Below are 22,223 nucleotides of genomic sequence, written 5' to 3' on the forward strand. Positions count from 1 at the left end.
TACATACATTGTCTTAGCCAAACAATTTCCATTGGTTCATCTTCCTGAAGGATGCTCTCATGTTAACCTCAGACTGAAATCACAATGCTGCTGGGAACTGTGCGTGCTTGTGAGGGTGCTTCCATGTTTGTTTGGTTTTAATGCGAGCATAAAAAAAGCATTGTGCTCATCTGGGAGTGAACTCTTGTTGTCACCTGTGTCGTTTGGTTTTGCTTTGTCGAAAGGAATAGAATTCAAGCCCTGCCATAGCTGTCGAGCATTCTTTTGTCATTCAAGTTTGGTTCAGAATTGTCACGTCACATTTGAGATGACCTTCTGGAGGTTGTAAATGGACCTCTTTATCAACAGGCAACAATTATGAGGTTATATTAATGAGATTTTGTTGATGCTCGTATCTCGGTGTGGCCTCTGAAAATGTGCAGTTGTTTACATAAAACTTGTCAACAGTAGTTATTTGCAAGCTAGCACAAGTTAACCTGATATGTGAGTTAATTCATCTAACAGCGCCAAAGAGAGGGTCAAATGTAGACCATGCTCGAATGCCTGACTTGTGACGAGGGTGATTTTTCTGTCTTGTTTTTCAGAGAAGGAGGCATCCAAATTCAAGTTTTAGCAAACACATTGTAAAATATGAAGCAGCAGAAATTGAAAAGACTAACGGAAGGGGAAGAGTGAAGGTAAGTCTACAACATTAAATGTTTATTAGTAAGGAAAGGGAAACCTGTGACAGTGTGAAACTTATTGCATCCACCTGGATGGGCACTACTTTTAATGGAACCATATGGTTCATGACCCTGACATCCTACCTGATCCTGTGCCTCCTGACTTGAGCACACAAATGGTAGGTTATCCAAGCTCTTGTGCCAACTCTGCCATTTATCAGGGTTTATTATCTGTATCAGTGTCACTTTCTTGTACTAATACTCAAAGTTCAAAGTAAATTTATTATCAAAGTACATATATGTCACCATATACAATCCTGAGATTCATTTTCTTGCAGGGAATCGCAAGAAGTACTGTACAAGAAACACATTAGAATCAATGAAAGACCACATCAACAGGATGAACATCAGTGTTCAAAAAATAATCAACAAACTGTGCAACTACTAAAAGAAGGGGGAGGGGAATAAATAATAAGCAAGTAAATACACAAATAAGTAATGTGTAAATATCAAAAATGTGAGATGAAGAGACCTTGAAAATGAGTCCAATTCAGTGGGTACAGTTCGGTATTGAGGCAACTCAAGTTGAGTGAAGTTACCCTCTCTGGTTCAAGAGCCTAATGGTGCAACTTCTGGCTGCTTACCCTCAGCCTTGAGAATGCTATGGACCTGATCCGAGACATCCCCGATCATGGCACCAGGGAGGCAACATATCATCCAGGTGTCTCTATGGGGCCCACAGAATCCCACGATTCTGCCAACCCCCAGTCCTCAAGCTTAATTTTTACTCCACAAATAGCAACTACACTCACTTCTGCCCATTGACAATCCTGAACCGGCATACTACTAGTGTCTTCCACAGTGAAGACTGATGCAAAATACTTCTTCAGTTCATCCTGCATTTCATTGTCCCCATTTACTATCTCTCCAGTGTAATTTTCCAGCAGCCCAATATCTACTCTCATCCCTCTTTTACTGTTTATATATTTTCGAAAAATCTTTTGGCATAATTTTCAATATTATTGGTTAGCTTATATTTCAGCTCTCCCCTCCCCCCCCCCCCCCCGCCACCGCCTTATGTTTTTTTTTTGTTGCCTTCTGTTGGTTTTTTAAAAATTCACAATCCTAAACTTCCCCCTAATTTTTGCTCTAATGTATGCCCTCATGTTTGCTTTTATATTGGCTTTGACAGATGCATCATCCTCCCTTTAGAATACTTGCTCTTCATTTTTGATGTATCTGCCCTGTGCCTTCTGATTGCTCCCAGAAACTGCAGCCATTGCTGCTCTGCCATCATCCCTGCTAGTGTCCCCTTCCAATCAACTTTGGTCAACTCCTCTCTCTTGCCTTTGCAATTCCCTTTACTCCACTGTAATACTGATATGTCTGACTTCAGCTTCTCCTCAAGTTTCAGGTTGAATTCGATCATATTATGATCACTCTTTCCTAATGGTTCCATTACTTTTTGCTCCCTAATCAAGTGGTTCACTACACAACACCCACTTCAGAATTGCTGGACTCAACCACAAACTGCCCTGAAAAGCCGTATCAGAGGCATTCCACAAATTTTCTCTCTTGGGATCAAGCATCACCCTGATTTCCCCAACCTATCTGCATATTGCAATTCCCCATGACTAACTGAATGTTCCCTTTTTGACATGCTTTTTCTAATTTCTGCTGTAATTAGATGACCACATCCTGGCTGCTGTTTGGTGGACTGTAAATAACTTCCATCAGGGTCTTACCCTTGCAGTTTTATAACTCTATCCTCAAGGATTCTACATCTTCCGATCCTATGTCGCCTCTTTCTAAAGATTTTATTTTATTTTTACCAGCAGAACCACTCCTCTTCTTGCCTACTTGCTTGTCTTTTTGATAAATTGTGTGTCCTTGGATATTAAGCTCCCAGTTACAATAGTTTTTCAGCCATGACTCTGTGGTACCCATAACGTCATACTTGCTAATCTCTAACTATGCTACAAGATCATTTACCTTATTTCATATACTGAGGTCATTCAATATTGTCCTCCTATTCAACTTTGCCTATCTTTTACACTGGAACCCATCCCACTGATTGCAATTTTGCCCTATTTTCTGCCTGCCTTTCATGATGGTGTCACTATATACTACTTCTGCTTGTAAACTAACATCTCTGTCCCAAGCCTTACCAATCTGTTCCCATCTCCTGCCAAATTAGTTTTAAACCTCCCCATCAGCTCCAGTAAACCAGCCTACAAGGATATTGGTCCCCTCGGGTTCAGGCATTGACTGTCCCTTTTGTACAGATCATTCCTTCCTGAGAAGAGATCCCAATAATCAATGAATCTGAAACCCTACCCTCTGTACCAGTTCCTTCAGCCAGACTATCATGTTCTTGCCCTCGCTGGCGGAGTGCACAGGCAGCAACGCAGAGATGGTTACCCCGGAGGTCCTGCTTTTCAGCTTTCTACCTAGCTCTCTAAATTTTCTTGTTAGGGTCTCCTTTCTTTTCTTTACTATACCAATATGTACAGTACCAGAATGTCTGGCTGCTCACCCTCCCCTCTTTAGAATATTGTGAACACAATCTGAGACCACAGAAGGTAACGTAATATTTTGGTGTCTCTATCATGTCCACAGACTCCTATCTACTCCTTTAACTATGGAATCTCCTATCACCACTGCCTCCCTTCCCTTCTAGGCCACAGTACCAGACTCGGTGTCAGAGACCCGGTCGCTGCGACAAACCCTGGTAGATCTCCTCTTCGTGCCCCCGCCCCCAAACAGGATCCAAAATGGTATACTTGCTATTGAGGGGAATGGCCGCAGGAGTACCCTGTAACAGCTGACTATTTCTCTTCCCTTTCCTGACAGTCATCCATTCACTTGCCTCTTCCAGCCTTGAGGTGACTGTTTCCCTGTAACTCCTATCATCTATTCAGTTTTTCTTATGAGCTGAAGTTCATTGAGTTGCAGCTCCAGTTCTTTAACATGTTCTGTGAGCTCAGTGCACCTGGTGTGAGTGTGGTTATCCAGGAGTGTGGAGGTCTCCCTGATTTCCCACATCTCATACAAGGAACCAAACACAGGCCCTGGAACCATTCTTACTGCCCTAACTGTACACTTACAAATGAATGTAATGTCATTTTCCATCTCTATCATTGAAATTATCTTTATGGATGGCTTGCAAAATGAAATTTTTCACTCTCCTTCAATACTTGACAATAATAAATCCATTTACTGATTTACAAATCCCAATTATTTCTTTATTATTTCAGGTATAGATATGACCACTGTCATGTTTCCTAGCTGACTTTTCAATTGTGTAATATTGTTGTTTTATGCTTAGTTTCAATCAGAAGAGCAGTTATTCTTCACTATCCCTAAATTTCACCTGAGTTAATATTTGTATATAATGTAAAGAGATAATATTTCATATATAATTGTAAGAAAAACAACTTTCCACTGACATTTTTCAAATCCACTGTGATTGCAGATTTCCTGCCATTAGCAACCTGAAGTTTTACTGCTCCAGACATACATTAGTTCCATGGTCAACTTAACTCAGTGAGATCTGAAGGATGGAGTCTTTGACAGAACCTAAGAACAAGTTGCTGAAAATTGGATGCTATTTCTTGGCATGCTTAGCCATTACGATGCTGCTGAGTTGGGATCAAGCTGATAAATAATTCATTTAGATTACAGTTTTTTTTATATAATTGGTAATGGATTGGGTTGCAAAATACAGCAGTGCCAATGAAAAGATTCTGGCATGTTATCAGTGGGCTGAAATGTGGTGCCCCGGAAGATTCACAGAACTTAGTTTCCAAGGTGAAGGATGTAAAAGGAGTGATTGAACAGGGAAACAGGCCATACACGCCACCATATTCACATAGTATGATGGGCACCTGTCCATATTATCTAAACTTTGTTTTGCGGAAGGTAGAAGAGGAGCTACGTGAATGTTTATCATCAACTTAAGTAAATTTGATATTTCATTATATTAGAATAGATTAACATTGTTCCTTCTTCAAAGTTTTTTTTTAAATTTCCAGGTGATCCGAGATTATGATACCTGTCCACCCAGTGAGAGGACTGCTGAAGCAATAGATGGTAAAATACAACATTAACTGTTTTGCTGTGAACAGTAAGAAGTATGAAAAATCTCTGTGAAGTTGTCAGAATGTTCCTTTATTTAGCAACAGTTCTTGTGACCAATCTCACAACATGTGCTATCTCCCTGTGCCAAATTATTCAAGTTTTACATAATTTTAAGAACAATTGATACTACATTTATGCTTTTCTGAATCTGTACTTTTCTGAGATTCAGTACCCTCTAGGTAAAGAAATTCCTCTTCATCTCTGTTCTAAAGGGACGCCATTCTATTCTGAGACTGCCCAATGGACCTAGACTCTCTCATTATTTGAACTATTTTCTCCACATCTATTCTATGTAGGCATTTTAATATCCAGTAAATTTCAATGAGATTCACTCTCATTCTTCTGAACCCCAGTGAATACAGATCTGGAGCCATCAAAGCTGCTCATGCATTAACCCATTTATTCCTGGAAGGATTACAGGTTTCCCCACTATCCGAAGGTAGAGCTTTCCTATGAAACAGTTCGTAAGCCGAAATGTCGTAAAGCGAAGAAGCAATTACCATTAATTTATATGGGGGAAATTTTTTGAGCGTTCCCAGATCCAAAAAATAACAATAGACAATAGGTGCAGGAGTAGGCCATCCTGCCCTTCGAGCCAGCACCGCCATTCACTGTGATCATGGCTGATCATCCACAATCAGTACCCTGTTCCTGCCCTCCCCCCATATCCCTTGACTCTGCTATCTTTAAGAGCTCTATCTAACTCTTTCTTGAAAGCATCCAGAGAATTGGCCTCCACTGCCTTCTGAGGCAGAGCATTCCATAGATACACAACTCTGGGTGAAAAAGTTTTTCCTCAGCTCTGTTCTAAATGGCCTACCCCTTATTCTTAAACTGTGGCCTCTGGTTCTGGACTCCCCCAACCTACCAAATCAAACAAATAACACATAAAACCTAAAATAACATGAACATATAGTAAAAGCAGGAATGATAAATATACAGCCTATATAAAATAGAAATATTGTATGTACGGTGTAGTTTCACTTATAAAAATCGAGAAGACAGTGAGCCAAAATCGATATGGAGAAAAAAAATCGGCACGTACACACATGCGCACACAACTGCCTGCACAAGGCTTCACGGTCATGGTAGTCTATTTCTCGGGGTACATGTATAAAGCGGGTGTTTCGTAAAAGTGAAAGTCCTCTTTGGTTAGTGAAAACAGGTACTAATGTAGGTCTTTTGTAACAGTGAGTTGTAAAGCAAATGTTCGAAAAACGGGGGCTACCTGTATTACAAAACCCCTCTGCATCCCGTCTAATACCAGCACATCCTTTCTTAAATACAAGAACCAGAACTGCTCACATTACTCCAAATGTGGCCTTAGCAATGCCCTATAAAGTCTCAGCATTACATCGTTGCTTTATGTTCTAGTCACAAAATGAATTTTTTTTACTTAATAGTCTTGAAATGTTACATTTGCTTTCCTTATTACAAATTCGTCCTACAAGTTAATCTTTGGATAATCTTGCATTAGAACTTCCAAGTCATTTGCACCTCTGATTTCTGAATTCGCTCTGTTTATAAGGTAGTCTATACCTTTATTCCTTCTGCCAAAGTGCATGCCATACAATTTCCTACATTGTATTCCATTTGCCTCTTCTTTGCCCATTGTCATCATCTGTCCAGGTTCTTCTGAAGAGTCTCCGTAGGCTTCCTTTATTCCCACTCTTTGCCTCTTGCCAGTTAGCCAATCTCCTGTCTATGCTAGTATCTTTCCTGTAATACCATAGGCTCTTGTTTAATAGTTTCATATACAGTATTTGAAGCGGTCAAATGCTTGGGATAAACTTATATTGAGAGAGTAAATTTCAGTTATTTGAAAGCATGTGGCCTCTTTTTAATTTTAGAAAGCCAGCTGCAAGACATGGAATACTGTAGTTTTGACCAAGATCAGAGAAACTGCGTGGAAACCTCTTGCTCTTCAAGTCGTACAGATAGAAATCAGTATGCTAGCTCAAGTTCCAAGCCTGGTAGGGGAGTAACTTCCTCAAAAGGTAGGTTTGTCTATGGCATTTTACGGTCTCCTGACACCTATATTGTGTATTGTTAATTACACCTATATTGTGTCACAAAGGAAAGCTTGCTGTTGTAGATTGTTATGAATTCCCCGTCTTTGTGTGGTGCAAATCTGAGAATTTCATCAAGCTATATTTTCACATTTGTCAGAAAATGCTGTAAACCATTTTAGTAGGTCCTGGTCCTGCTTATCCCAATGACTGAACAAAGGCAAATACTTTCACACATAGACAATGCTGAATAATTTGGAATAGGTTAACTACTAGGTGTTTCTGTATGAATATTCCTTTCCAAGTGAAGATGGTTTCAAATGTGTTAGTCTTAACTTTCGCACTGGATTCTCTTGTCTGAGAATCCAGGATTGTTCTTAAACCAACTGTGTATGCATTTCTCTGATATTAAATGTACCTGTTGAAACATATTGAAACCTGTTATTTATTTTTAATTGTCTACGACTGTACAAACCCAGCTAGATTTCATAGGATGAAAGGTTTTGATTGGTTCAATATGGGATTGTTTAATTATTCTGTTTCTGCTGTGGAGGATGCATACAGTACTGTGGTTTCATGTTCTAGGCATTTCATTTTTTGGGTCCATAAGAAATAAGAGCAGAATTAAGCCATCTGGCTCATCAAGCCTGCTCCACCATTCATGTCTGATTTTTTTTTCTTCTCCTTAACCCCAGTTCCTGGTCTTCTCCCCGTAACCTTTGATGCAATGTCCAATCAAGAACCTATCAATCTCTGCCTTAAATACATCCAGTCACCTGGCCTCCACAGCTGCATGTGCCCACAAATTCACCACCCTTTGGCTAAAGAAATTTCTCCACATCTCTGATTTGAAAGGGCATCTCTCTATCCTGGAGCTGTGCCCTCTTGTCCTAGACTCTCCTATCATGGGATACGTCCTTTCAAAATCTGCTCTGTTTAGGTCTTTCAACATTTGGAAGGTTTCAATGAGACGCCCCCTCATCCTTCTGAATTCCAGCGAATGCAGACCCAGAGCCATAAAGTGTTCTTTGTATGATAACCCTTTCATTCCTGGAATCATCCTTGTGAACCTCCTCCAGACCCTCACACCTTTTCTAAGATGAGGGGCCCAAAACTGTTCACAATACTCAAGGTGAGACCTCACCAGTGCCTTGTAAAGCCTCAGGATCACATCCCTGCTCTTGTATCCTTGACCTCCTGAAATGAACGCTGACACGGCATTTGCCTTCCTCACCACCGACTCTACCTGCAAGTTAACCTTCAGGGTGTTCTGCACGAGGACTCCCAAGTCCCTCTGCATTTCAGATTTTTGGATTTTCTCCCCATTTAGAAAATAGTCCACACATTTGTTTCTACTACCAAAGAGCATGACCATGCATTTTCCAACATTGTATTTCATTTGCCATTTTCTTGTCCATTCTCCTAATCTGAAAATGTCCTTCTGCATCCTACCTGTTTCCTCAACACTACCTGCCCCTCCACCAATCTTCGTATCATCTGAAAACTTGACAACAAAACCATCTATTCCATCATCTAAATCATTTATATGTAGCATAAGAAGAAGTGGTCCCAACTCCGACCCCTACGGAACACTACTAGTCACTGGAAGCCAACCAGAAAAGGATGCTTTTCTATTCCCACTGGCTGCCTCCTGCCAATCAGCTGATGCTGTAGCCATGTTAGTAACTTTCCTGTAATACCATGGGCCCTTAACTTGGTAAGCAGCCTCACGTGTGGCACCACCTGGTCGCTATCAGGTAGAGGGTAAAAGAGCCTCAGGATTCGCACCACCAGGTTTGGTCTTCAATCGCATTGAAGCAAAGTTGTTCTTTCCACCTGATCCTAATGTTATATGCTAATCTATGTGACAGAATAAAATGCAGCAGCTGCAATCTTTCCAAACTATACGAATATCAAATTTGAGTTCGTTTAAAATTCAAAGTAAACTTTATTATCAAAGCGTGTGTGTCACCATATACAATCCTGAGATTCATTTAGTTGTTATACTCAGCAAATGTGTAGAATAGTAGTTATAAAGGATCAATGAACGATCAAACGGAATGCAGAAGACAGCAAACTGTGCAAATGCAAATATAAAGAGATAGCAATGAATAATGAGAACATGAGATAAAGAGTCCTTAAAGTGGGATCATTGGTTGCTGAAACATTTCAGTGATGAGGCAAGTAAGTGTTGTTGTCCCCTTTTATTTAAGAAGCCGATGGTTGAAGGGTAGTAACTTCTTGCACCTGGTGGTGCAAGTCCTGAGGCTCTTTTATAATCTACCTGATGGCAGCAATGAGGAGAGAGCATGACCTGGGTGGTGTTGATCTCTTGATGATGGAGGCTGCTTTCCTATGACAGCCTTTCATGTAGATATGCTCAATGGCTGGGAGGGCTTTACCTGTGGCGTACTAGGCCGAATCCACTACCTTTTGTAGGATTTTCCATTCAAAGGCGTTGGTGTTTCCACACCACATCGTGATGCAGTCAATTGTTGTCTCCACAACACATGTACAGAAGCTTGTTAAATTTGGTGATTTGATGAATCTATTCCTAATATGTTCTACTGTGATGCAAGAAGTCCATGATGTAATACTGAAACTATATATATGAACTTATTCAGTGAACACTGTCCCACAAAAATAGGTAAAGAGCAAATCAGTTAGATCTGCCTTTGTGCTGGTTCCAGGGACTGATGCCAAAATTGTGAGAGCTGTTACAGTCATATTCCTGAAATCATACCGGACAGACAACATCTCAGACACCATTTTCATCACTGAGTATATTCCTGTCCCACTGACAGGACAGATCCAATAGAGGCAGCAGTTAAGCAGTATACATTCAGCATCTATAAAACCATCAATCCCATCATCCACTTCATTAACATGTAACTTGACAAGACCCCTGCGGAGAGCACTAGTCATTGACAGCCAACCAGAACAGGCCCCCTTTATTTCTACACTTTGCCTCCTGTCTACACTAGTATCTTTCCTGTAATACCATAGGCTCTTGTTTAAATTGAAGCTGTCAACTGCTTGGCATATACTTTATTGGGAGAATAGGTTTTAATTATTTGAAAGCATGTGCTCTCTTCTTAATTTTAGAAAGCCAGCTGCAAGACATGGAATACTGTAATTTTGACCAAGATCAGAGAACCTGCGTGGAAACCTCTTGCTCTTCAAGATGTACAGATAGAAATCTGTATGCTAGCACAAGTTCCAAGCCTCGAAGTAGAGTAACTTCCTCAAAAGGTAGATTTGTCTATGGCATTTTACTGTCTCCTGAATCAAAGTTAATTACATCTATATTGTACCACAAAGGAAAGCCTGCTATTGTAGATCGTTATGACAGGTTCCCTGCCTTCGTTTGTGTAATACAAATCTGAGAATTCTATTGTTATATTTTCATACTTGTTAGAAAATGTTGTAAAGCAATACTGACTCATCCTTGTCCTGCTTAACCCAATGACTAAACAAAGACAAAGATTTTCATTGATTAAAAATGCTGAATAATTTGGAATAGATTAACTACCAGGTATTTCTGTGTGAAATAAAGACAAAAAAATCTTAAACTCAAATCTCATTGTTTCTTTTTGCACAGTTACTTAGTGAGTAGGTGAGGGTTCCCAATTATTTCTATTTCTATTTCAGATTTCCAGCATCTGTAATTTGTTACTGAATATTAACTTCTGGGTGAAGGTGGTTTCAAATGTGTTGGTCTTAACTTTTGCCCTGGATTCTCTTAACTGAGAGTCCAGGATGCTGGTAAAACCAGTTGTGTCTGGTATTTATTTTTAATTGCCTGTGACCCAGTCAGATTTCATAGGGCGAAAGGTTTTGATGTGATTGTTTCAATATGGGACAAAACAGTCATATGGAAGAAATCAGTTCTGGTTTTGCGATGCAGCATATGTGCAGTGCTGTGCTTTCATGTTCTAGGCATCTCATTTACTGGGTACTCTTTGTTCTTCTAGCTCGGTCTTCAATCTCATGGAAGCAAAGTTCTTCCTCTCACTTCATCCTCAGGTTATATGCTGATCCATGTGTTATAGGCTGTGACAGAAAATAAAATGCAGCACCTGCTATCTTACCACAGGATGTAAATATCAATTTTGAGCTGCTGAATCTATTTTACTTTTAACTTTGAAATACATTCTTCTGTGATAGATGTCCATACTGAAACTTTAGTAATCAGAATGAACAATCCTGGGAACCATCAACATTGACTCCAGATCTCATGAAATCTCACGGTATCACATTAATCTCGGGCAAGGAAACCTGGTTATTGCTACCTACTGCCCTTCTTCATCTGATGAATTAAGTCTACGTGCGACAGAACACCACTTTGAGGAAGTACTGAGAGTGGGAAAGGCTCCAAATGTGCTCTGGGTAGGGGACTTGAATGTCCATCACCCAGAGTAACTCAGTAACACCACCACCGACTGAGCTGGCCAAGTGCTAAATAACATTGCCTTCAGATTGGGTTGGTGGAAGGTGGTGAGGGAACTAACATGGAGAAAGCCGATGATCTCATCCTCACGTCTATCTATTGCAAATGCATCCGTCCACGATAAGTCCAAGTGGTCAGCACATAGTCCCCATGGACACAAAGTCTGACTATGTTTGTTGCACTACTACTGTGCTAAATCAGGCAGACTGAACAGATATAGCAACTTTGGATTGAGCATCCATGAAGTGCTGAGAGCAGTCAGCAGTAACAGAATGCTACTCAACTACAATCATAATGTCCTGTGAACCATTGTTTCCCCTGCTATACCAAAGAAGGGGGCTTTTTTTCCTGCTTCAGAGAAGGAGGGGTGCAGGAGGCCAGGCCTGAAGCAGCACCGGGAACCTGAGAATCAGGAATCAGCCTGGTGCTTCTACACTCATGTTGAACAACACAAAAAGCCTGCAATAGATAGAGCTAAGCAGGTCCACAGCCAGTGGATCAGACCTAAACTGTGCAGTCTTGCCTCATCTAGATCTGAATGGACAATTAAACAGGAGGCAGCGAGGGGGGAGTACACTTCTTTGGTGCAAAAGAGAAACTTCCACTACAAGTGCCAAGTGGATAATCCGTCTTGCCTCTACTGGTGTCCTTGGCATGCCAATCTTCAGTTAATTTGATTCACTCTGTGGCAAAAAGGCATTGATTAAAAGCAAATACCGTGGGCCTGGCAATGGTATTGAAGACTTGTGCTCCAGGACTTGCTGCACCCTTGTACATCAACCCAACAATGAGGAAAGTTGCTTAGGTACGTCCTGTCCATAGGAAGCAGGATAAATCCAACACAGCCAGCAAGGCGGCTGGACCGGATGGAGTTTCCCCACGATTACTGAGGGCCTGTGCGACTGAGCTGGGAGAACCACTACAGCGCATCTTCAACATGAGCCTGGAGCAGAGAAGAGTACCCAGACAGTGGAAAACATCCTGTATTGTCCCGGTACCGAAGAAACCACAACCAAAGGAGTTGAATGACTTCAGACCTGTTGCCTTGACGTCGCACGTGATGAAGACCATGGAGCGGCTGATAATACAGAATCTGAGGCCACAAACCAGGCACGCCCAGGATCCTCTTCAGTTTGCGTATAAGGAGAAGGTGGGAGTGGAGGATGCTATCACGTATTTGCTGCACAAATCCCTCTCTCACCTAGATGGGGTCAGTTGTGCTGTGAGGATTACATTCCTTGACTTCTCTAGTGCCTTTAACACCATCCAGCCCAAGATCTTAAGGCACAAACTAACGGAGATGGGAGTAGACTCTCACATGGTGGATTGGATAGTGGACTACTTGACAGATAGACCTCAATATGTGCGGTTGGGAGACTGTAGGTCTGACACGGTGGTCAGCAGCACAGGAGCGCCACAGGGAACCGTACTCTCTCCGGTCCTGTTCAACCTGTACACATCAGACTTCCAATATAACTCAGAGTCCTGCCATGTGCAGAAGTTCGCTGATGACACGGCCATAGTGGGGTGTGTCAGGAATGGACAGGAGGAGGAGTATAGGAAACTGATACAGGACTTTGTGATATGGTGCAACTCAAACTACCTGCGTCTCAATATCACCAAGACCAAGGAGATGGTGGTGGACTTTAGGAGATCTAGGCCTCATATGGAGCCAGTGATCATTAATGGAGAATGTGTGGAGCAGGTTAAGACCTACAAGTATCTGGGAGTACAGTTAGACGAGAAGCTAGACTGGACTGCCAACACAGATGCCTTGTGCAGGAAGGCACAGAGTCGACTGTACTTCCTTAGAAGGTTGGCGTCATTCAATGTCTGTAGTGAGATGCTGAAGATGTTCTATAGGTCAGTTGTGGAGAGCGCCCTCTTCTTTGTGGTGGCGTGTTGGGGAGGAAGCATTAAGAAGAGGGACGCCTCACGTCTTAATAAGCTGGTAAGGAAGGCGGGCTCTGTCGTGGGCAAAGTACTGGAGAGTTTAACGTCGGTAGCTGAGCGAAGGGCGCTGAGTAGGCTACGGTCAATTATGGAAAACTCTGAACATCCTCTACATAGCACCATCCAGAGACAGAGAAGCAGTTTCAGCGACAGGTTACTATCGATGCAATGCTCCTCAGACAGGATGAAGAGGTCAATACTCCCCAATGCCATTAGGCTTTACAATTCAACCGCCAGGACTTAAGAACTTTTTAAAAGCTATTATTAATGCTTTTTGAGATAGTGATCTAGATGCATATCATATTTTTTACTGAGTTAAGTATTGTATGTAATTAGTTTTGCTACAACAAGTGTATGGGACATTGGAAAAAAGTTGAATTTCCCCATGGGGATGAATAAAGTATCTATCTATCTATCTTGTCTACTCTCAGTTATCATCATAGTCATCGAAAGGGAAATCAATAGGGCTATCAAGCAACGCCTGCTAAGCAACATTGTGCTTACAGAGGCTCCGGGTTTCCAGGACAGTCATTCAGCTTCTGAGCTCATTGCAGACTTGGTCCAAACACGGAGCTGGACTGCAGAGGTGAAGTGAGACCGACTGCCCTTGTTATCAAGGCAGCGTTTAATTGAGTGTGGCATCAATGTGGGGCTAGGAATCCTGTAGCGAGTTAATCACCGTGTAATTCCCCCATTCCCGTCCACATCTACAAGAGTTGAGTCAGGAGTGAAAATGAATACTGGCCATTTTCCAGGAACAGTGCTCAAGAAGCTCAGCACAGTACAAGTTACTCTCCCTAAGAGCACTTCAGGTGTACCCACACCTCAAGGATTGCAGAGGGTCAGCTCATCATTCCTTCTCAAGGAAAATTCAGGATGCTCACTTACCTATTGACTCACTATTTCAAACTCGCATCCCTTGAATGAATGAATAAAATCATCCTGACTGCAGTTTCTTCCTCTGCTGGCAACACCATTAACAGCAGAACCTCAGTTGTATATTCTCCTTAAGCTCGGATACCACTGAAGAACTGACGGCAGAACAACGACAGCAAATGCTGGAAATCTGAAATAACATTGCTAGAAACTATCACGCAATTGGCAACTTTTGTGGAAAGGGTAACAGGTCTCATTTCAGGTCTAAGTCTTTCAGTTTTGGTTGCTGTACTGAAAGATGGAGGAGATTGCACTGGAGAAAGTGCAGAGAGATTTGTCTTAAAATGTTCTAATCCAGACCATTACCAGGTATGATTTGCGGAGGGCTATTTCAAGGGTGAAAAGACAATATTGAACGATGTTGTAGGTGACATCGGATGCATGGCAACTCTGACAGGGTCTGGAAGACATTACTTTCTACAAAGTGAAACCCATTAGCATGAATGGCAGCGATGCTTCACTACCAGATGAACTCAATGCCTTCTGTGCATGCTTTGAAAGGGAGAACACGACTACAGCTGTGAAGATCCCTGCTGCACCCGCTGACCCTGTGATCTCTGTTTCAGTGGCCGCTGTTAGGCTGCCTTTAAAGAGAGGGAGCTCTCACAAGGCGGAAGGTCCCGATGAAGAACCTGGTAAGGCTTGGAAAACCCGTGCAAACTAACTAGTGGGAGTATTCAAGGACATTTTCAACCTCTCATTGTTAGGGGCGGAAGTTCCCACTTGCTTTAAAAAGGCAACAATTATACCACTGCCTAAGAAGAATAACGTGAGCTGCCTTAATGGCTATCACCTGGTAGCACTCACATCAACAGTGATGAAATGCTTTGAGAGGTTGGTCATGAATAGACAAGTCCTGCCTCAGCAAGGATCTGGACCCATTGCAATTTACCTATCGCCACAATAGGTCAATGGAAGACGCAATCTCAATGGCTCTCCACATGGCTTTAGACCACGTGTACAACACAAACACCTATGTCAGGATGCTGTTCATCGACTATAGCTGAGCATTTAATACCATCATTCCCAAAATCCTGATTGAGATGCTGCAGAACCTGGGCCTCTGTACCTCCCTTTGCAGTTGGATCCTCGACTTCCTAAACAGAAGACCACAATCTCTGCGGATTGGTGATAACGTATCCTCCTTGCTGACGAACAACACTGGTACACCTCAGGTGTGTGCTAAGCCCACTGCTGTACTCTCTCTATACCCATGGCTGTGTGCCTAGGCATAACTCAAATACCATCTATAAATTTGCTAATGATACAACCATTGCTGGTAGAATCTCAGGTGGTGATGAGAGGGCGTACAGGAGTGAGATATGCCAACTAGTGGAATGGTGCCACAGCAACAACCTGGCACTTAATGTCAGTAAGATGAAAGAGCTGATTGTGGACTTCAGGAAGGGTAAGACAAAGGAACACATACCAATCCTCTTAGAGGGATCAGAAATGGTGAGATGAGCAGCTTCAAGTTCCTGGGTGTCAAGATCTCTGAGGATCTAACCTGGTCCCAACATAACAATGTAGTTATAAAGAAGGCAAGACAGCAACTATACTTCATTAGGAGTTCGAAGAGATTTGTGTATGTCAACAAATACACTCAAAAACTTCTATTGTTGTACCGTGGAGAGCATTCTGTCAGGCTGCTTCACTGTCTGGTGTGGAGTGGCTACTGCACAGGACCGAAAGAAGCTGCAGAAGGTTTGTAGATCTAGTCAGCTCCATCTTGGGTACTAGCCTACAAAGTACCCAGGATATCTTTAGGGAGTGGTGTCTCAGAAAGGCAGTGAATAATTGTTAAGGACCTCCAGCACCCAGGGCATGCATTTTTCTCACTGTTACCATCAGGTAGGAGGTACAGAAGCCTGAAGGCACGCACTCAGTGACTCAGGAACAGCTTCTTCCCCTCTGTCATCTGATTCCTTAAATGGACATTGAATCTTTGGACATTACCTCACTTTTTTGTAATATACAGTATTTCTAGGTTTTTTTTACATTTTTTAAAAACCTATTCAATATATGGAATTGATTTGCTTGGTTATTATTATTATTTTAAAAAATGTTATTATTTATTTCTCCCTGCTATTGCATTGAACTGCTGCTGCGAAGTTAACAAATTTCATGTCACATGCCGGTGATAATGAACCTGATTCTATTTCTGATTCTGAAATATGAGATGAGATTGGGCAGACTGAATTTTGCTTTGCTTGCAGAAGGCATGGATATGGTGGATAGTAAGAAATTTTTCTCATGGCAGAGCAGTCCAGGGCAAGAAAGTGTAGGTTTAAGTTTAAGGGTCCAAGGTTAAGGGGGATCTGAGGAAGAATTTTTTTTACCCATTAGGTTGGTGTCATTCTAACATAGTGGACCAAAGCCTGGTAAGTGGGGTAAAAAATAAATTGCTGGAGTAACTAGGGTTGAGCCGCATTGGTGTCTTGAAGCTGGGTCTCAACCTGAGATTTTATCAACACAGATGCTGCTTGACCCACTGAATTCCTCCAGCAATTCGATCCCAGCATCTGCAGTCTCTTGTCTCTGTAAAATATAGTGCAGTGTGCTGAAGAGCCTGATTCTGTGCTCCATAGTTCTGTGAGTATATTGAACAGGAATGGAATGCAGGGTTTGATATACTTTGCTTAAACGTCTTTGCTATGTGTGAGAAAACTAGAGCACCCACAGGAAACCTCAACCGTCACAGGGAGAATGTACAGATTCCTTGTAGACAGTGGCAAGAATCAAACTCCAGTCTCACAACTGGCATTGTAAAATGCTGTGCTAACTGCTACACTGCTGTGCCAAATAATGCCTTGAACATGTTATGCATTCCTGCCTTGTAGACCCCAGTCAGTTCAGATTGGCAACAGTCTCTCCTCTACCATCTCCATCAGCACAGGTGCACCACAAGGCTGCATGCTTGGCTCCCTGCTCCACTCACTTTACACTTATTACTGGGAGGCTAAGCACAGCTCCAATGCTATATTTAATATTGCTGGTGACACCACTGATTGGCCAAATCTAAAGTGGTGACGATTAGCATATAGATGGGAGATTGAAAATCTGGCTGCATGGTGTCACAACAATCTCTTGCTTGATGTCAGGAAGACCAAGGAGCTGATTATTGACTTCAGGAGGAGGAAACTGAGAAATGATGAGACAGTCCTCATCGGGGTTCAGAGGTGGAGATGGTCAACAAATGCCTCAGTGTAACTAGTTCAGAGAGTGTCCTAGGCTTAGGATGTAAGTGTAATTATGAGGAAAGCACTTCAGCACCTCTACTTAGAAGTTTGCGAAGATTTGGTATGACATTTGAAACTTTGATAAACTTCTATAGATGTGTGGTGGAGAATACATGGACCGATTGCATTACAACCTGGTATCAAAACACCAACACCCTTCAGCAGGAAATCCTCTAAAAAGTAGTAGATATCCATCATCATGAAGGACACCCACCACCCGGATCACGCTCTCTTCTCGCTGCTGCCACCAGGAAGAAGATACACAATCCTTGGGACCCACATCACCAAGAACGGTTATTACCCCTCAACCATCAGGCTCTTAAACTTCACTCACCCATCACTGAACTGTTCCCACAACTTACTTTCAAGGACATTTCATCTAATGTTTTGATCTTTTCATCTCGTGTTCTGATTTCTTTTTCTTTTGCAGTTTGTTGCCACTTGAACATTGTTTGTCCTGTTGGGCGAAGTCTTTCATTGATTCTATTACGTTTCTTGGATTTACGGTGTATGTCCAAAAGAAAATGAATCTTAGGGTTGTATATGGTGTCATGTACTTTGATAATAAATTTACTTTGAACTTAATTAAAACCAAATGAGATTTATTATCACTGATAAGTTGTGAAATGTGTTGTTTTGAGGCAGTAGTGCAGTGGAAGACAAAATAATTACTAGAAATTGCAAATAGAAGAAGTGCCAAAAGAAAGATGGGATAGTGTTCATGATCTGTTCAGAAATCTGATGGTGCAGTGGGGGTGGAGAAAATTGTTTTTAAAACATTGTGGGGTGATTAACGTCTTTAAAAGAGAAAGATAGATCTTTGGGAAGCAAAAAAAATCAATGCTGGAAATTGGAAATGAACGTGATGCAGATAGTCAGCAAATGAGAAAACAGAGCGGAGTAAGTTCTTCACATCAGCAATACTTTTTAAATAATTAGTGAGATGTTTGCGTCTTAAAAAAAGGATGTGTATTTTAATTTTGTGGATGAAAGGTTTTTCATGCAGGATAGGATTTGAGTAGCCAAATTGAGATTTATGGCAGATTGTTAGAAATTATATCGCACACAAGGCCAGATACATAACCAGTACATGCAATATGTATCATTTTAGGATACTAATAACTTTTTACAACAATAATTTGAATTTCAGTTGAATCTTGGACAGATCCCAAATATTCTCGAAGTGAATCCTCAACAAGTAAACGTAACCAGACTAGGAAAAGAGAAAACTCCAAAGGTAGTACAAATTTTAATTGTTTTGACTATTGATATTTAAATATTTGTTTTATCAAACTGTTAAAATCCAACAAAAAATGAGGTGGCTTGGTGGGGTGTGCAACTTACTATTCTGCTACAAGACCATGGAATACTGAAATAACATTATTGCCAGATGGAGGGAAAAGTAGAAGGAAGGCTTTATTTTGTGCATCTCTTTGTAGTTGGATTGCTGGAGATTTACAGTTTGGTTTGTCAGTCTTGAACAGTATCATCTGAATTTTGTACATCTGTGACAATCAGTGGCCTCTTTACCTGTAAAATTTCTGTGATTATTCCAGTAGAGGAACAGGTTATAAGTTTTATTTCAAGATTTTCTATACACGTATGTTTGTAAAAAGATATACACATTTTTATAACATGTTTTTTGAAGAAATCAAACATCCTGGAGAAGATTGGCGAGATGAATGTAAGCGATCAATTAAACGGTCAAAATTAATGGAGGATAAAATGGAAAGAGAAGAATCTAAGCATTTTGATAGAGATGTGGACCAGAGACAGGAACGCATATGGAACTCTAGAGACGACCTCAAACAAAGAGTTAAGTCCAGGTAATACAGAAATGGGCTCTTTTGGCACACCTCTGCCATGCTATCTGCTATTCCTCTATATGTCCTAAGATAATTTGTCTTTCCAGTTGATGACCTCACTTTTTGATTTGCACAGCACGGGAATTAACCTTGGTCCAAATGGCCCATGGAGATCAGCATGACTACCTAACTTAGTCCTGTTTGTCCAAGTTTGGCCCATTTCTATCCAGACCTGTTCTAAGAATATACCTGTCCATGTGTTATTTGTATATTGTTAAATGTACCTTCCTCAAATATTTCCTCTGTTAGCCCATTCCATTTACAGGCCATCCTCTGAATTAAAATGTTCCCCCTCTGGTTTCTATTAAATTTCTCCCCTCTCACCTTAACTGTATGTCCTCTAGTTTCTGATTCCTTGAACCTGGGAAATAAACTGTTTGTATTCACTGTGATCTATGTTGAACTATACATCCTTCAATGTGGTTGACCGTGATCATCTTCAATTAAGAAGTGTTGGCATAGACATCCACATTTTGCAAATTAATGTAACAATGGTGAGGCATCCAATGGATAGGCAGAAAAGACATTGGAACTTAAATGTTAACACCATTTTGACAGATGCTGCCTGTTTTGTTTCTAATTTCCGAGTTCCAACATCTGTAGATTTTTGATTTTCATTGCCCTTTAGATGTTCCTTGATGTTTTGAGCATTTTCTATTTTCACTAACATATTTTTCATCTTGGTCAATGAAATGATTGGAAATGAGACAGAATATATCTTTCCTGTTAGGCACCTATCTCCATTGCAGGGTTTGTGCCATCAGCCAGATGCCAGTCCTAATCTGAATTGATTAGATGTGTGATTAACCAAAAACTGAAGAATTGGTGAGATTGATGGGATTTGAAACATGGGTGAAAAATGGGTATTGCCCAAATACAAGTCAGTATGGAGTTGAAGACTGAAAGAAATTTATTTCAAATTAGAGCTTTGAATAACTAAGTTTAAGGAGAGTAGTCTAAGGAAGGCTGATCGAAAATCTATTGGATTAGTCAAGTGTAGAAGTTGTTATGCAACCAGTGAAGTGAAGCAATGATTGTGTCAAGTGACCATTAACTTATTGATGGCATGGATATTTGATCTGGAACTCATGCCGGTGTCAGACGTGTCTCTGAGGTTGTAAACAGTTACAAGGAAATGAGTGGAATATTGAGTTAGGGAACAGATTTTGTTACAGGTCTGTGGATGGATGGTAGCTTTGGTCTTCCTGATGGTTGGAGGATATTTTTGCCTCATAAACATTAGACAAGCTCTGACAATTTAGAACAGTAATGGAGTGAATTAGGAGATGAAGGAGAGGAAGAACTAGGTTTCAATGTATGTATGTGGAAACTCATGCCATATTTTTGAATTTGATATTAAAACAGTATCGTGTAGGTAAAATGTAGAAAGCTAAAGGTAGATTCATTTGGGATATCAGGAGAAAGAGTAGTTAACAGATGAAAAGACTTTACTGTTGATTATAATCACAAGAGATTAATTTACTGTTAAATCTTTAATTACAGTTAGGTGGGAAGGATGAGTTCTCCTAGTGAGCTTAACCGTGGTATATTGGCTTTGGAAAGATTACATGTGGTGATTGAAGTAATTTTTATTTCTTTGATGACTACCTTGTTCTCATTTTCTCATAACAGAGTTGTGAGCTGGCTGGTATCAGAGCAGTAGATTTCATTCTCTCATTTAAGTACAGAGGGAAAAAAATAATGCAAGTTTTAATGAAAGTAATTAATCTCACTGATTTCTTGGAAGTAATGTGAATGAGTTCTTTATGTCCTGACTTAACCCAATATTCAAGTGGTAGACTGAACAGCTGAAAATGAAATATGCTTTTCTTAACAGGAAGTATCGAGATGACCACAAACAATTTGATACCAGTTATTTGGCAACAAAAAAGGTACTACTGACATTCAAGAAATATTCAAGCAATGCTACTATATTTTGTCGTTAAAAACGGTGTTGTATCTGAATAAGTTTCTTCAAATGAACCTTTGAAATTTAATAAAACAGACTATCAGATTATTTTTTTGGACAAGATAATCTCTTATTGCCATCTCTGAACATTTACAGTTCTATTTACTAGTAGATGTTCTATGGCAAGCTTTAGTATCACTAACAGTTTAGTGTCGGGAAAGCAAAATACAACAAAGACAAAAAGTCAGTGATTGAAAGCAGAAAGAGCTTAAATATTCAGCAGGTTGAGCAGAGTCCCTAGAGAGAGGGTCCGTGAAGGTGTTACCAGTTCAACTCAATGACCTCTTAATGGAATTAAAAACAATTAGAAATCCATCATATTTTAAACTGCAACTTAAAGGATGTTTGATTAACTTTTCTCTGTGGTGATGAAGTCATTGATGAGAAATACTAATAAGTTCTATTGTTGCTGCATGATTTCCTGAGTATTTTCGGCAGTTCAGTAATTTTTTCCCCCCTAAGTTTTACTACGATATTTTTATTGATTTCTCTATATGTGGATAGGACACAGGATCTCAAATGTGGTGAAATCACCGTTTATTTGTTTGTGTGCTTGCTTGCTAATTTATCATTATTTTATTTATTTATTTATTTATTGTGTTATAGCACGGAATAGGCACTTCTGGCCCTTTCACTATTGCCATCATCATTCTTTTGTCAGAACTAGCCAGATTATCCATTTGCTGTTTAAACCTCTCTGATAAAATACATTGATTTTCCTTAATCCATTGTCTCTGGCAGAGCAATTTGTATAACCATTTTTTGGTAGAGATCTTGCTCTTTCACTCCACTTTCTATTTATTTATGTCCTACTACCACTAAATGTACCTTATACACTTTATATCTTGTTTCATTTTCAAAAGTTCAAAGTAAAATGATTATCAAAGTACATGTATGTTATCATGTACAGCCCTGAGATTAATTTTCTTGTGGGCATACTCAATAAATCCATTAACAGAATAATAATTGTAATAGAATCAATGAAAGGCCACACCAACGA

At 40.5% G+C, this 22,223-nt stretch overlaps 1 protein-coding gene across 4 annotated transcripts in view; it reads left to right on the forward strand.

Annotated features, from left to right (window-relative positions):
* LOC140732103 (uncharacterized) overlaps window positions 1-22,223 on the forward strand; it is a 106,434-nt gene that overhangs the window by 71,031 nt on the left and 13,180 nt on the right. For all 4 annotated transcript variants that reach the window (XM_073054256.1, XM_073054258.1, XM_073054259.1 and 1 more), the window contains exons 16-22: window positions 585-677; window positions 4,697-4,754; window positions 6,653-6,799; window positions 9,917-10,063; window positions 18,540-18,626; window positions 19,038-19,215; window positions 21,092-21,146. In XM_073054256.1, the coding sequence (XP_072910357.1) occupies window positions 585-677; window positions 4,697-4,754; window positions 6,653-6,799; window positions 9,917-10,063; window positions 18,540-18,626; window positions 19,038-19,215; window positions 21,092-21,146 (765 nt within the window). The remainder of the gene's footprint in view (window positions 1-584; window positions 678-4,696; window positions 4,755-6,652; window positions 6,800-9,916; window positions 10,064-18,539; window positions 18,627-19,037; window positions 19,216-21,091; window positions 21,147-22,223) is intronic.

Source organism: Hemitrygon akajei, chromosome 8 (genome assembly GCF_048418815.1).
Source record: "Hemitrygon akajei chromosome 8, sHemAka1.3, whole genome shotgun sequence".
Lineage (NCBI taxonomy): Eukaryota > Metazoa > Chordata > Chondrichthyes > Myliobatiformes > Dasyatidae > Hemitrygon > Hemitrygon akajei.